Source organism: Pagrus major, chromosome 6 (genome assembly GCF_040436345.1).
Source record: "Pagrus major chromosome 6, Pma_NU_1.0".
In the NCBI taxonomy this organism is placed as follows: Eukaryota; Metazoa; Chordata; class Actinopteri; order Spariformes; family Sparidae; genus Pagrus; species Pagrus major.
This window is the reverse complement of record NC_133220.1, coordinates 35986647-36003602: the sequence shown is the minus strand read 5'-3', so window position 1 is coordinate 36003602 and position 16956 is coordinate 35986647. Positions and strand designations below refer to the sequence as shown.

Genomic DNA, 16956 nt, shown 5'->3' with positions numbered 1-16956 from the left:
CAAGGAAGTCACTGACAGTGTAATGGTGGTTTCTTTTTCAATATTTTTACATCAGTCTCTCTTTCAATCTCAGTGCCAAGTGAACCATGTGTGAGTGCTGCTCGAACAGAGATGGGTGGAAAGGTATTAACAAGCAAGTGTCCTTAACTTTAACACACATCATACCATTGGGCCTGAAAAGGGGCAAAAGTTTGTGTCCACCCAGGTGATGTGTTTCCATCACAGCCAATAAACACGTGACTACCACAGAGTCATTTTACGTGAGAGTGAAGGCCTTGGCTCAAGGTTTTCACTAAATCTGTGGCTAACCCCATTCACTTTTATCAGTAGGTTGCAAGCAAGGCACAGCTTGGTTTGGGTTTTGAAGAGTTGTAGCATTTATTCACCGACAAACATCCTAAACTGCTCAAACACTGCACTGCTATGTTCACAGTTATAACATTACTGTAAACTTCATACTCACCGTCACATACGCGCTGTCTTTTTCTCTCTCTCTATTGAGCTAACATTATGCACATAACCTCCGCACTGAGTTATTCCTGAAAGGAGTTTTCTACGTGGATAACACATTGTAATAGCATTTAACAAGCCGTGTATGTGTGTGTGTCCGCGTGTCAACTTGCTGTTGGAAAGAAGAGAGTATACTGTGTATCAGTGGGGCAGAAAATGAATATTGAACTCGTTTCAAATATTCAGAATTGATACGTATTGAAAAACCTATATTTTTGACAACACAACTGCAGAGTACTCAAACATTCATTTTACATTCTTGATTGTTTCACCTCTCTTATAACCTGCAGGGTTACTGTTTTGTTCTACCTGCTGCCTCTCCATTCTCTCCCATCAGTCATCTGACAGATGATCTCATAAAGATGTTGAGTTTGACCTGTCCTTAATCCTTGAAACAACTTTTGCTGGAACAATTCCAAGTAAATGGTATTGGTCGTGGGCAAGTCTGCTTTTTTGTTCCCTTGCCTTATTGAGACAATGTGCCTAAATATTAAGGCATTAAAACACGGTACAAAATTTCAAAGACAGAACAGCAAATGATGACATCAGATTATATTTGTGCTTTAGAAGAGTCCAATATAATGAAATTTTACATTTAAACTCAAGAGAACAATATTCAGTTAAATGAATAAAAAACAACAAAAACCCACTAAGTTAACATGATTATGCTTCATAGCTTGATATACATTCCTTGGTCCAGTTGTGAGGGTCAATGTGAGTACTGAAGGACATTTTTATGTCAAACTGAAACATGACAGGTTTTTTCTTTATCATCAGAATTTTATTATCATCATCTACCTTATAACTGACTGAAGGAGGCCGTCACCATCAGTTCTTTAACCACTTCATACATCCCAAGTTAAACTGCTGGTATACAGTGATTCAGCAGAGGTCAGCGTGAATTCTGTGTGTTCAGCACACTCCGGCTACCCGACAAGATTTGATCAAATTGTGACTGAGGCCAAAGGATATACAAGTAACAAAGAAACCTCAAAACAGCAGTGTAGTGACTGTCAGATCGTATGTCACATAGTCTGGTGCTGTGAATGAAGTCCCATTAAGTTGCCCTCTACTATGAACAAAATAATGCTAAGAAATACATATACCACCTACATGTAGACAAAACTGTTAACAGGGTAGTTACTCTCCTTTTCCTCTGAGAGGAAAAGCTCACTAAGGTTGGGCAATGTCTGCTGAATTGACATATGACGATGACTACAGTGAAACATATGATGGATGATGACATCGTTGTTTATGATTTTAGGCAGCGTGTCCCCTCAGTGTTGTTGTAAGGCAGCAGTTGCATTATTAGCTCCCCACTGTAGCAGCTGCTGTTTCCCACCACCGCTCTGACATGAATCTCCAACTGTCTCATCCTGCAGAGGAAACTATCTCCCTTTACCACCAACATACATCCCTGTGCCAGGTGCCTTGGTCTCCGCAGTACGTCCGTAACTTAGCTTTGTTCAGCCTTATATGCATAAAATAATGTTGGCTGACTAGCCAAGGAAGCTAAGCTAAGAAAACTGTATAAAGACGACATGACGGCCCACGGGAAAAGAAACACTGCTGAAACTAATTTAACAGAGTGTCTTGGGTTCTCCTAACTGAGCTGGTGTAATAAGAAAATAATAAACAGGACATGGAGATGTAATGTTAGTGCACTGAGCAGCAACATACTTCTTTCCATTTCCTCTCCCCACACATCACAAACTACAGTAACTCTGAGGGGACATGCCACTTAATTGTGCTCTCTGGTGGGGAGCCTTTTGAATCACAACGTTACGATGGTCAGGGATTAGTAGTCGATGGCGGTCAGCCATCGGCGATGGATGATGGCATAGTTCATCAGCCCAACCCTTAAGCTCACAGTAATAACTCACATTATTAGGATTTTAACTCTCCATACTACACAGCTGCCACAAGAAATTTTGTCAAAGAGTGGTGAGAAATGTCACAAACCCTTTACAATTATTTGTTCCCATTCATCCATCATGAATTTATCCTATGATAGTTATTCAAAGTTAAACTCACGATGAATAATGAATATAACAAATAACATGCTTCCTTGTTCTGTGGAGGCACTGTACAGATTGGAGAGCCTGAAAGTTGAACTGAAATTAAAATTCATTTTGGCTAGAAAATCAGAACGCATCCTTTATGTCGTTTCATTGAGCTTTTTGCAGTACTGTTTTTGGTGTGGCTGCAGACGAACTTATAATAACCATGGAAGAGGAGGATATCATGCTAATTCACAAGATTACCAAGAAAGGTGAGCTTATTCTAACATTACACATTATACTTACATTTGTTGCAGTGCTCTGGAGGGATGAGTTGATGCGTCACATCACAGCACTCTCGAGTGATCTGTAAATGACGCTGAAGCCATGGAACTACGTGCATGTGTAATAGAAGTACATGGGGCATGGTCTTGTTAGCCAAAATAACTGCCTGGGTGCATTGCCAAGATGGCTGCTGAGTGGCAGACATGCCTAAAAGTACTTTGATACAAGCTGAACATAAGGATGAGTCCTCCCAAATGCTGACAGTTGTACAGGGACAGAAAGATTCAATTGCTAATGGTTGATAGCTAACACTATAATAGCCATGTTCAAAGGTGGTATGACATTCTGCAGTCAGTAGGGCACCATGGAAGCACAACTCCAGTCAACACCTGTTCTTTCATCAGAGGTTCAACATTATAAACTTCAGAAAGGAGTTGTTCCTTCCAGGGCTACTGTATCGTGGATTATATTTGGCAGGTTGCACACAGTGACAATGTTCGTTAGTATTACCTTACACAAAAAGTAAGGAGAATTTTAATTTCAGTTCAACTATAAAAATGTGGGCTAGAGATTGTTTAGTTAATCTGATACTGAGAACAGAAACCCCATATTACAGTATTTCATGTGAGAAGTGATGTGTTAAACTGATGTTCCTGTCCCAGCAACCCCAGCCAGCACCAGTGACTGGGGCTGCTGCTCACACATGAAGCAGAAGAAATCTTGAAAAAGTGGAACAGGCAGATGTCCACTCAAAGCACATCTCATATTATGCTTGGTGATAAAAATGGTCACTCTGTCGGTAATGAACTCCTAAAAGCAGAAATTCAAACTGTTCAAAGTCACAGCAAACACGAGGAGAGAGGAGAGTTATCAGCTCCAGGTTTACATGGAATGTCCTCGAGGAGAAACTCGTAGTCCAAAAGATGTATCGAGGATGCTGGCAACTTCTTACGTGATGTCCTTCTGTCTGGGTGGCCTGTGAATGTTTCTGACCACACACTTCACCATCCACTCAATGCCCTCGTTCACTCCATCCCTGTATAAAAGGCAAACAAGTTTGTCTGTTAGGCGCATTTAGAATTTCTTCTGACCATGTTCATAAAAAGGGAACAACCCTTAAGATGGCAGAGCATTTAAACAGCTAGAACTCTAGTTTTACCATGGAGTGGCACAGTGATACGTCCTCGTTAAAAAAAAAAAAAAACAACCTGTGGTGATGGTGCTGGAATAATGAGCTGTTTGGGTTGTTGAACATCAACTGGACATCATGAGCTTCACAAAGTAAGGATTAAGTTTGAGATGTTGCTGTCCTTGCACACATTCAGTGTACCAGTTAAAACAGTAGCAGTCTTACCCTGTGAGGGCTGTACACGGCTGGACTAAACAATCTCTTTTGCCGATCTTCGGGGCAGAGTCACTGAAGGCTGTTTTGATGTCTGGCACCGACAAACAGTTCTGAGAAGAGAGCCGACACAAGACATGACTGAAGGCTGCAACAGCAAAGACGAACTGTCAAAAACACAAGACCACACAAATCCGTGTATCATTCGTTCATTCGTTTTTCAAAATAAAACCAAAAATAAGAAAACGAAAAAACAATTCCTTTTCTCAGTATTCGTTTCCTAAACTAAAATGAAAAAACGGATAACGACTCGTTTTTTTCAGTTTTCGATTTTATGCTCAAATGAATAATGGAAAAAACGGATAACGAGCGTTTCCCGTTTCATGTTGCAAGCATTTGACTGCGGTCAAGCCAGCCGTGGTTCGCGTTCGCTTGGTCAAATCAGCCGCACGTTGTTTTCTAGTGCGCGAATATACGGACATTTACGGTAATCGTAAAGACACCGCTCTAAAGAGCTGCTGGTAGTGACAGTGGGGCGGACTGAAGTCACACAGTCAGACCCGTGAAAATTACGATACTTTTTCAGTAATTATTCCTGGTAATATACTGAAGGTATCACGGAGGTTTGCGTACGGATTTCAAAGTAAAGGACGAAAGTCAAAACGTAAGGATATTTCACCCAACTTTTACGTGGAATAAAAAGCTTATTTTCCATCAGCATACTGCTGAACTTAGTACTCCCCAGACTACCTTCATGCATAATATCAAGTACTTTTACTGTGTACTTTTTGAGTAATCCTCTGTCAAAGTCCTTAACAGAGGACATGATGAGCACAAGGGTAAGACAGTGCTGCTAGCAAGACTAGTTGAGAGCAAGCTGGGTCCTGTGGAGTACCAAAGATTTCAAACAAATGTTTCTGGCTTTTGATGTTGAACTTACTTAGGGTTGCTTTGGTGTTACAAAAAACACACACAAACACAAGCATCTCTTAAATTAGAATGATCTATTTCACATCTATAATACTACTTACATGTTAACCTTTTTATTCCACATCAAAGTTGGGTGAAATGTGCTCATCATGTCCTCTGTTAAGGACTTTGACAGAGGATTACTCAAAAAGTACACAGTAAAAGTACTTGATATCATGCATGCAAGTAGTCTAGAAAGTACTAAGTTCAGCAGTATAAGAATCATAGACTACTTATGGAAAATAACCTTTTTATTCCACATCAAAGTTGGGTGAAATGTGCTCATCATGTCCTCTGTTAAGGACTTTGACAGAGGATTACTCAAAAAGTACACAGTAAAAGTACTTGATATTATGCATGCAAGTAGTCTGGGGAGTACTAAGTTCAGCAGTATAAGAATCATAGACTACTTATGGAAAATAACCTTTTTATTCCCTGTCAAAGTTGGGCAAATTGTCCTTATTCTCGTCCTCTGTTAAGGACTTTGACAGAGGATTACTCAAAAAGTACACAGTAAAAGTACTTGATATTATGCATGAAGGTAGTCTGGGGAGTACTAAGTTCAGCAGTATGCTGATGGAAAATAAGCTTTTTATTCCACGTAAAAGTTGGGTGAAATATCCTTACGTTTTGACTTTCGTCCTTTACTTTGAAATCCGTACGCAAACCTCCGTGATACCTTCAGTATATTACCAGGAATAATTACTGAAAAAGTATCGTAATTTTCACGGGTCTGACTGTGTGACTTCAGTCCGCCCCACTGTCACTACCAGCAGCTCTTTAGAGCGGTGTCTTTACGATTACCGTAAATGTCCGTATATTCGCGCACTAGAAAACAACGTGCGGCTGATTTGACCAAGCGAACGCGAACCACGGCTGGCTTGACCGCAGTCAAATGCTTGCAACATGAAACGGGAAACGCTCGTTATCCGTTTTTTCCATTATTCATTTGAGCATAAAATCGAAAACTGAAAAAAACGAGTCGTTATCCGTTTTTTCATTTTAGTTTAGGAAACGAATACTGAGAAAAGGAATTGTTTTTTCGTTTTCTTATTTTTGGTTTTATTTTGAAAAACGAATGAACGAATGATACACGGATTCACACAGATCACTATCTCAAGTATAGTTTTTGTCTCACTAAGGGCACCAAACCTGATACTGGAGGTCAAAACATAGAGAGAAATCTGTTTTCAAATGAATCTGCATTATCTTGAACATGGTCCTAGTTAGGTGAGAAAGATCAGACAGTACCGGTACATCCTGCTTGTTGGCCAGCACGAGGAGAGGAACCCCTTCTAACACGTCACTGCTGATCATTTTCTCTGGAGGAGATGAGAGTTAAATTATTGATTCAACAATTAGCAAACAAGTGTTTTCATCATCTCAGAATATTGACTCATAACACACATTAAAGCCTTTCATGTTATTAGGTCATTGATTTTAATCAAATGAACAAGTAACCTGCACTGAAACACTGTTGCCATGTTTTTTTTTGAAGGTTTAAATGTTGAATCAGGCATAAACTTGTCAACCATGCCATTATTTTAGTGGAATTAAGTCACAGGCCGTTTCGACAAAATCACTGACAAAAGTCTAACAAAATTTAAAGGACAGGTTCACAATTTTTCAAGTCTGTCTTCAACCAGTATTAACATTGAAACAGGTTTCCTTTCCATAATCATTCTTTCTATTTATACAGGCTGTTACGAGGTTCAGTCCTATTGCTCCTTCAGTGATGATTGACAGAATCAACAAACCCTGTATATAATGTACAATAAGTGATTGCAGAAGTATTTACCCCCTTTGACCTAATTCAACAGAGGTCCAGCCAATTGGTGCTAGTAGTCTCACAATTAGTGAAATGGAGATCACCTGAGTGCAGTGAATGTGTCTCAAGTGATTAAGTATAAAGACACCTGTGTCTGGACGGTCTAGTCACTGGTTAATCAGTATTCCTGGCTACAAATTACACCATGAAGACAAAAGAACACTCAAAGCAACTCCGTGAGAAGGTTATTGAAAAGTAGAAGTCAGGGGATGGATACAAAAAAATTTAAGTCACTGAACGTCCCCCAGAATTCAGTTAAGTCCATCATTAAGAAATGGAAGGAATATGGCACGTGTAAATGTGCCTAGAGCGGGCCATCCTCACAAACTGAGTGACAGTAATGAGGGAGCCACCAAGACACCTATGACTACTCTGAAGGAGTTAAAAGCTTCAGCAGCTGAGATGGGAGAGACTCTGCATACAACAACTGTTGCTGGGTTCTTCACCAGTCAAAGCTTTATGGGACAGTGGACAAGAGAAACCACTGTTGAAGAAAGCTCATTAAATCTCCACTAGAGTTCACCCAAAGGTGCCAGCAGGGAGAATGCCAAGGAGGTGAAAGTTATAGAACAGGCATCACCAAATGGCGGACCTCGGTCCGGACCCGGACCGAGTGATGGTTCTGTCCGGACCCGTGAGCCGTGACCAATCTCTGATAAATTTACGAGAATAGTCGATTTTCATGGAGCATTTTTTTTGACGGTCGCAACTATAGTCGGCGGGCGCTGCTACTCGAGTTAATACGGCAATAGCGTCACTCAGTTGAGCCAATCAAATCCTTTGTTTACCCTGCGTCGCCGGCGCACCAAAGCAGTGAGGAAAAGACATGGCTTGCTCCAAAAGAAGGAAAGTCGATGCGGAAAACCGTTGTTTTAAAGATGAATGGACGGAGAAGTTTATGTTCATTCTTCCGGCAGGCAGTTCAAAACCAGTGTGCCTCATATGCTCCGAAAACGTCGCATTAATTAAAAGCGGCAACGTGAAGCGGCACTACGAAACAAAGCACAGCTCCTTTGAGCAAAGTTTTCCCCTGAAGTCCGAACAGAGGGCACGCAAAATAACCGAACTGCAAGCCCAGTATGACAGGTCTACCCGACTCATCACGCATACATTTACAGCCCAGCAACGTGCAAACGAATGTTCACTAAAGGTATCGTGGATTTTGGGGCAACACAAAAAAACATTCAGTGATGGGACAGTTGTGAAGGAGTGCTTAAATGCTGTTGCTGAGACATTATTTGAGGGGAAACAAAAAGACGAGATGTGTGAAAAAATCAAACAAATCCCGATGTCAGCTTCAACAGCAACCAGAAAATCTGAAATATTAGCAGATGATGTACTGGCACAGCTTGATGCAGCCATTCAGAGTGCACCATGCATTTCTTTGGCCATTGATGAATCCACAGATGTTACTGATAATGCCCAGCTTTTGGTGTATGTGAGATTTCTTCACAAAGATAAGAAGGAGCTCTGTGAGGACTTGCTGGGTGTAACACCACTTGAAACACACACAAGAGGAGAGGACATATATGCAGCAATAAAAGAGATGCTGACAAAGAGAGGCATAGATATGAAGCAGGTTGTCTCTGTCACCACGGATGGTGCCCCTGCCATGGTGGGAAAAGAGCGGGGGGCTGTGTCCCGGATGAAAGAGGACAATCCAGATCTTATTGCTTATCACTGTCTCATCCATCAGACTGTTCTGTGTGCCACTCTATCAGAACATTTTGCTGAAATAATGAACACAGTGATGAAACTCATCAACTTCCTTAGGGCATCCTCATCCCTTCAGCATCGCCTCCTGAGAGAATTCCTGGAAAATGTTGAGGCAAATGCCAATGACCTGCTACTGCACAACAATGTAAGGTGGCTGAGTAAGGGCAATGCACTGGGACGTTTCTGGTCTATTCGAAAAGAAATAGAAGCTTTCTTAAAGCAGGTCAAGAGCCAGAGAGCAACACAGTTTTCACTGTTTCTGCAAGATGAGCACAAGATGGATATGGTTGCTTTTTTGGTTGACATTACATCACATCTTAATGATCTCAATTTAAAGCTGCAGGGCCAGAACAATTCAGTTGCTGATTTGATGACAGCTGTTCGCTCTTTCCAGAGGAAGCTGGACATTTTCAGAGAAGATATTGAGGGAGAGTGTGAACACTTCCCAAAACTGCAGGAACAGATGCAGGGTGAGAGAGATGTTTCTCCCTATGTTGACTTCATCAAAAAGCTGATTGAAAACTTCAGTAACAGGTTCAACAGTTTCTGCCTTGGGCCACAGCTCCTCCTGCTAATCCAGAATCCTTTCCTCATCAGAGAGGTCAGAGGATTTTCAAAGGAGGTGACACAGACATTCAAGTGGGCACATGCAGGATCTCTACAGCTTGAGCTCATTGATCTGCAAGGAAATGCTGCATTAAAAGAGCATTTTGAGGCAACTGACCCTGCTACCTTCTGGCTTCAGACTGTGTCTGAGAGTGTGTTCCCCGGTCTCAGTAAAGTAGCACTGCACACCTTGACCATGTTTGGGTCTACTTACAGCTGTGAGTCAGCCTTTTCCACCATGAACATCATCAAAAACAAGTACCGTTCTAGGCTGACCAATAGCCACTTACATGTCTGCATGAGGATGGCCCTGACTCCATTCCAACCCAGATTTAAATCACTGGCAGGGCAGTCACATGCCCATTTTTCTCATTAAGAGAAAAAGAATAATCAAAAGAGAAAGGTGGTGTCCAAGCTCTGTTCTCATTTTTTTCCCCTAAAAGAGCAATTTCTTATTTATTGTTTTCTTAAGATGTTGACCTGTCAGTTTTTTAGGCTGGGACCTCTTTGATTTAAGAAAAATGTAGTCAATGCTCTGTTTGCTCTTGTTTTGTCCCTAAAAGAGCCACTTTTTATTTATTATTTCCTGAAGATGTTTACTTTTTTACTTGAAGTGTGTTTCTTTAGGCTGGGACCTCTTTAATTTAAGAGAAAAAATGGTTATTAGGCTCTTTTATTTATTTTATTCTGAGGTTTCTGTTTTCTTGAATGAAAAAGGCCTTACATTTATTTGCCTGCAGGACTACTTGTATTTATGGTAAAAGAGCTAGTTTACTATACAAGTTCACTCTGTTAAAGGTTTCCTGCATTGACAATAAATATTATTGAAACCATACGAAAATGTGTGTTTAAATGAAAATGTTCGGACCTTTTACTTGGAGGAAATTTTAGTAACTGGACCTCGGTGACTTTTAATTGAATACCCCTGTTATAGAATATGCACGATTTCTGTTGGCTATACTGAATGTAACATCCAGGAAAATAACATCTAAATATCACAGTATCAAACATCTTTTCTGTTTAAAAAGAAGAAATGAGGGATGATCTCGTCAAACTCACCCATCTTTTGAGTTAAGTCTCGAATTTCATCTCCAGTGCACAACTGATAGGAACGTGATTTGTTCACATAATGTAACAGAATGCATATTTTAGTGTGGACAACGATCGTCCGATGTTGCTGCAGCAGGTGCTTGCATGTAGTTAGGACACAGTGTGAGGGTATGTATACACATACATTTCTTGTTCTGATGTTTTTGGTCTGTGAGACTTTATTGAAATGGACAACAGACTTGAAAACCTGTGAACCTACCCTTTAAATGTTGTTTTAAACCTAGATACAAACACAGAGCACAGGGTTACAGAGTGTGTTGCTTACCAAAGGCCTCCTTTGATTCTGACAGGCGCTCTTCATCAGTTGAATCTATCACATAGATGACGCCATGGGATTCAGCATAGTACTAAATAGACACATGATGAACACAAACAGAACATCAGAGAAGACTCCTGGGCTGAAATATCCAACAGCATCACAGCTGACTGACTACATGTCATCAACACGACAAATTGTCGTGTTTAATTTATAACTCACTTTGTCCCACAGAGACTGGAGCTCCTCCTGACCTCCCAGATCCCAGAACATTAGACGAGCCTTGCCCACATCTATTGTACCAACTGTGAGGGAAAGTTAGAAATCAATAATAAAAGTTCAAATTAAAGCGGGGGGACTGAAGCACGAAAAAGACCTGACTTGAGTTTGTCTTTCAGAAAGAGGCTACACAATAAAATAATGTTCCCTTCTTATTATTAGTGTAGCACATTACAATTAGTCATTGCAGTTAGCCAGTGTGTCTGACCTTGGCCACTGGTAGTCACTGTTGACTCAGCTGACAAGGAATTTAAATGAAACCCTGATACTTTGATTGTAGAGCAAAGGAGCTGATGATCAGCTTTATTAATGTAACAAAAACTTTTCTGATCCAGTCTGGATAGTTACTGTTTGGAGTAAAAAGCCCATCACTCATCATGACAAACAATGAAGACATACAGAAACATCCACTTACTGTTCAGTCCGACTGTAGTTGTGATCTTTGATAAATTCATTCCCTTATAGTTCTTACTGAACTTTGTCTTGGTTTGTTCAAGAAAGGTCTGCAAAGGGACACAACAGTGAAATGGACAGACAAGTCAAACTAGACACATTTATATTCAATGATCAGCATGATATGTCAAAGGCTAATAGGCATACACATACAGTAGGTGACACTTACAGAGGTATTTAACCTGTTGGAAAATCAGTCACAACTCTCTCTGGATTTATTAAGTTTCACTCAGTAATGGGAAGAAAATTAAGTATAAGTAGTTTTAAAAATACTTTTACTCAACCAACATACAATTGGTATACAATTTCTAATATACATTTATAAAACAACATTTTGAGATTAAAATCAGAGCATGTGGATGATGCTTCAGATAACTAGCCTGAGGAAGGACAATTTAATTGCTTCTTTAATCAGCACATCTTCCAGCTGTGCTAACAGACTGCATAAAGGGTTTTTTAAGGATCAATTAGCCTTTTGACAGGACAAACTTGGATTGGCTGACACAACGTGCTATTGGACCACAGGAGTGATGGCTGCTGAAAATGGTCCTCTGTACACCTATATACTGGAGACATTCAATTTAGAATCTGCCATTTCCAACTAAAACAGTCACTTACCACATTAATGTCTAGACTGCATGTCTGTTTAAATACATTAGGAGGTTTCCAAATTCAGCAAAGAATATTCTAAGTGGGATTCTCTTGAAAAGCAATTTTGGAAATAGTTTATCATCGTTTTGTCATAATTTAAAAAATAGGGACTTTCCAATGTATTAACATCATAATGTGTATAATGGAGTAGTGCTTTTCTGTTTCTTTGCTTGTTTGTTTGTTTCAAAGGGAGCTTGCAGTAAAATGTCTTTACATCCTGGAAGATGTATTTGATAGTTACCAGTCTCTAACTGGGAACACACAGATTTGGATGTCTATAGTGACCTGCCATTTTAAACTAGTCATATCTCACACATGGTGTGTTAAATAATATTATTTAATTGGTACGTAAAATGTGAGAATGCATTGCAGTTAACTTTACAAGTTGTTTACAGAAAGTCTCTATTCTATAATAAAACGGCGGTTTCACTAGTTATTGTTAATGAAGGCTCATTTGACTGAAATACTCGGATGTAAAGACCAAACTGCCACAGACGACGAACAGACGACTCTGACGGCAGCACCGAAAACCATCCAATGGACAACACTGTGAAACTAGTCAACCCAGTTGTGATAACAATTCTAACTTCATTTACCGTTTTCCCAGCGTTGTCCAATCCCAAGATCAAAACGCAGTATTCGTCCTTCTGAAACATGTACTTATACAACCCAGATAATAAAGTGTACATTGTGGAAAAAAATGTAAACAAAACACGTAACGTTACTTGCTAACTAGTCTTGTCAATATTAGCTTGATAACATAGCTTAGCCCACATATGAGGCCAAACAAAGCGACACACCCTACCGTGGGTTCATTATAATTAACGTAGATAAATACGTATATTAACCCGAGTGAATAATAACCTTAAATGCATAAAATAAGTCTGTAAAAGTCGTCGTTTGTGGCTATCTTCTCTGACTCTAGCTCTAGAACACAGCAGTGACGCTACGTGTAATCTAACCAGGAAGTGTAACAGACGGAATTGTGGGTAATGAGGTTTTCGACCGCTGTTTTAAAAGGCTATACGATCAAATAAAACTTCATTTCCCCGAAAGCCTTTCAGTGTTCCGTGTAATTCATGGGGTGTAATCACGTTAAAGGAAAATCCACCATAAAACATGAATGAGGACAGTTTTTTCCACAAGTTGACCACAAAAACACTTGAAACAGATACAATTAAATCCCATAATTTTTATAAAGGCACAGTAGTTTTTCCATTATTTACTATGCAGCATCTGTAAAGCTTTTCCATTTGCTGATATGAAAATTAAATATGGTCACTGCTTGCTTGCCAGCTATATATTGATTTTCTATTGATCAAGCTTAAGTTGGTCAAGTAAAATAATGTAGATCAGCCAGCTAGATACCATTACAATGAAAACATCACAAAATTACCAATTCAATGAATAAAATAAATACATCAGTATAAACAACATGTTGCGATATTTGAGAGGAGTTAAGAGATCAGTAATAATGCTCAAAATAAAATAACATTATTTTGTTTTTGACCTCTCGGTGAAAACTGACAGGTACATTGCACCACATTCCCAGTTCAAAATGTTAATATGGCAAACGTTAACAACCAAGTCCTATTTTCACATCCAGCACATACAGAGCAACATTTGAGTCCTGTTACTGGCCATCTAATGAATGTAAGTCCACTATTCACTATCCTTTTTGCTCTTGTTTGGTCACAGCCAACTCCTGACAAACATAGGCTACCTGGTTTAGCTTGTTAGATGTTAGTGTTTACCAGTCAGCTTTTTTGCTGTCCTCTGGGGTTATGAGAGCTGAGAGAGTGAACCACACAGACAATGTACTGTGACATGAAAACATTGACCTGAGGCTTTCTGTTAACTCCCTTCATGGTTCACCAATACTGCCATCACTCTCACATTACACATACATATTTGATCCAATGTTAATATCAAGAATATTGATCATTGAAGGTTTGCTGATCCATGTTATGGCTATTAGTCCTTTTCACCTCCCTGACAGTCATACCCATTGACTTATAGCTTCCCATAAGTAATTTTCATAACTCTTTGCATAACTGTGTGTTATTTGCCTCATTCTGCCTTAATGGCAATTTAAAAAGGTTTATATTATCATGCTATTTATCTTCTTACGTGGTAACGTGTAGGGAACACCCACTGATCAGTTTGCTGAAAGGAAAAGCTACTATGCTGTGATGCTAGTAGCATGCTGGTCCTACCAGTGATCATTTGTCCTCATCAATGGATTAAAAATAACAGTAAACAACGAGGATAAAAAGCAGATCATTACTCTGTGTTTTAAACTGGGGCACAAGACCAAACCGAGCGATCACTAGTGGAACATCATGCTACACAGAGAAATGTCCGTTGTGTTCCCTCTGTAGCATTTAGCCATGTTAGCTAACATGCCCCGCTACTGACCCGTTCTACTCTGCTTATGATCTGTGGTCACGCCTCTGCCACGGTAGGTTAAGCTGTTCCTACAGTGATTGTCGGCAGATGTGTTTTAAACTGGTGCACAAAGCTAAACTGATACTGATACACATGACACATTATGTTACAATCCACTCTGGTTTCAGTCATAGACATATATACGTAGACGCTGCATTGACTGTGTAGGCCCATTGCCGCGGTATGTTAGCACGTCTGCCATATTGGATGTGGCAGGTCTGCCTTGTAAACAAATACAAGTAGAAGTGAAAACTGTGGGTTTTCTGAATAAAAAGCACTAACATTTACATTTAACTGATTTTGATCATTTTTAATGTAATTTAAATGTGAAGTTGCAGTAGGCTATTATTAATATGCACCATATATTATGCAAGTCAATTGTCCATATTTAAAGTTAAATTAAATTAAACAAGCTGACAGTAGACAGTGACATGTAGAAACACTGGTATGGTCCTTTAAACATGCTGACACTTATGTCTGTTACTGCACCAAGTGTATGTATTTTTAATGTGGCAGCCTTTATGTTCACAAAATTCTCCTAGGGACAAGTAAGAAAGTAATCTTGAATTTTTGCACTTAGTCCTCATATGATATTGATCAAACAAAATGTAGACAACTGACTTGCATTATATATTGTGCATATTTAGTATCCTGCTGCAAATTTACATTTTTTTAAACCATAAAATGTTATTGTATACAAATAAGTGTATAATTTTCTGTCATGGAATATATCACTTCACTGCTAATAGAAAAGAAAGCAGACTCACTGCCAGTTGCAGTGTCTTACTTTGATTTGTAGACTTTGTCTCAATGATTGTTATTATTTACTAATAAATGAATATAAATTACTGAATATGAAAACAGTCAAACCCACAGTTTTCACATCTACTTGTATTTGTTTCTAGGGCAGACCTGCCACATCCAATATGGCGGCGACGTTGCCCCGGAACCCTCTGCTGCACCGCTGCAGCCAAAACGGACTACCCTCATATATTTTTGCTGCACAGCAGGATTTATCTGAAATCAACCTTACACACACATGTACACACACACAGCAGCCTACTTCTTGTGTCAAGTAGATCGCAACAGTTGTTTTCATCTGAATATGAAAAGGTATGACAGTGCATGCCACAGAGAGAGAGAGAGACTTACAAGGTCATTGTCACTGTCATTCACAAGAGAATATGGTGAGTAAAACATACTCATAACATTGAGAAATTCATCATTTTGAATTAATCATTTTAGATTAAAATAATGGTTTTCGGTAATGTGTGAGAGACCCCCAATGAATTGTGATTTTACTGCTTTCATGGGAGATCAAACCCTGAACGTAATGTAACTCGAACCCTGAACTTAATCAAGAAGCAAAGTCGAAGCACAGCAAAGCACAGTCACCTGAAACTCCACACACTTAACACATGGAACAGAGCGGTCATTACAAAGCTGATTATAACTAAATCATTTGATGGTGTAACAGTCACTGCATAGCTGTGTTCTGTTCCCAGGGTGTGGCACTTTGTTACATATGTCTTCCTCTGCACACATCTGTAGAATGTCTTTGGATTGTCTGATCTTACATACAGTCCATCAACTCTATGTGTGCAGAAGCTGCTGACGGGATACACAACAGTGATGTTCTGGAAGCAGCTGTCTTCTTGTTTTGCTGTGGTGAGTTGCTCCTGTGTGGGTTGTGGGCTTTCAGCAGGAGAGGAAGAGGTTGAAGGGAGTGGTACACTGGGAGTTGTATCCTGCGTTGACCAGTCTGAGAAAAAAATATTGAATAGCAATTACATGTATGTTTCACATCCAAGATTGACTTTTAAAGGGGAATCCCAGCAATTTGAGCTGTGCTGCTCAGCCTGTGTATCTGTCTTGGTCAGCATTAGTCTCTCGATCCACTTTTGTTTTTACTCTCCCATCCTTTTTTCAATCACTTTTAAAGCACTTGATTTGCATTTTGATTTGTTTGAAAGGTGCCATATAAATACAGTTTGATTGATTTTGAGGAGGATTTTCTCTTGTCAGCTGGCCAAAGCAGGAAGCTTATAACAGGAGACAAATGAATTGTGACACAAAATGATGAACTTTAAAGCCTTTTTCGTAAATCCATTTAAAAATGTTTACATTTCAAATAGAGTGGGGAAATAACTTTTCGACCTTGCCATGACTCATAGACATTGTTGGGCAAGTCCTTTCAAAATGCAGTGTATTACACATTATTACATACTAGTTACCTTAATTTTAAAGTAATATATTATGTTACAATATTACTGTCTGCGTAGAGAAATGTATTACTTGTTACACTACTTTTTAGTTACTTTCAACAAAATGCCCAAATAACCTTTATAGAACAGTTAAATAGCTTTTTTCTTTTTGAATAAAGGAATGGCCTTGGACACAGGGATGAGCAGGCAGACAGAGGATCAAAGTCTGATTTATTATGAGATAGGAATAAATATTTTTAATTGAAGGATGAGTCATATGAAACACTATAGACCTATAC

General features: G+C 39.4%; 1 protein-coding gene across 1 annotated transcript; it reads right to left on the bottom strand.

The window, feature by feature from the left end:
- Positions 1 to 1269: 1269 nt before the first annotated feature.
- Positions 1270 to 12959, bottom strand: arfrp1 (ADP-ribosylation factor related protein 1). Its single transcript, XM_073468654.1, has 7 exons — positions 12602 to 12959; positions 11317 to 11404; positions 10845 to 10927; positions 10632 to 10713; positions 6358 to 6428; positions 4150 to 4250; positions 1270 to 3831 (listed from the first exon to the last, which is right to left on the bottom strand). The coding sequence occupies exons 1-7, from the start codon at positions 12692 to 12694 to the stop codon at positions 3744 to 3746; spliced, it is 606 nt and encodes a 201-aa protein (XP_073324755.1). The 5' UTR covers positions 12695 to 12959; the 3' UTR covers positions 1270 to 3743.
- Positions 12960 to 16956: the final 3997 nt, after the last annotated feature.

Excerpts from the sequence above, each read along its gene's own strand:
- arfrp1 (XM_073468654.1), bottom strand. The coding sequence starts at position 12,694 with ATGTACACTTTATTATCTGGGTTGTATAAGTACATGTTTCAGAAGGAC. Across the intron at positions 6,429-10,631 it reads AGAATCAAAGGAGGCCTTTG|AGAAAATGATCAGCAGTGAC; the intron begins GTAAGCAACACA and ends CATCTCCTCCAG. Across the intron at positions 3,832-4,149 it reads CCGTGTACAGCCCTCACAGG|GGATGGAGTGAACGAGGGCA; the intron begins GTAAGACTGCTA and ends CCTTTTATACAG.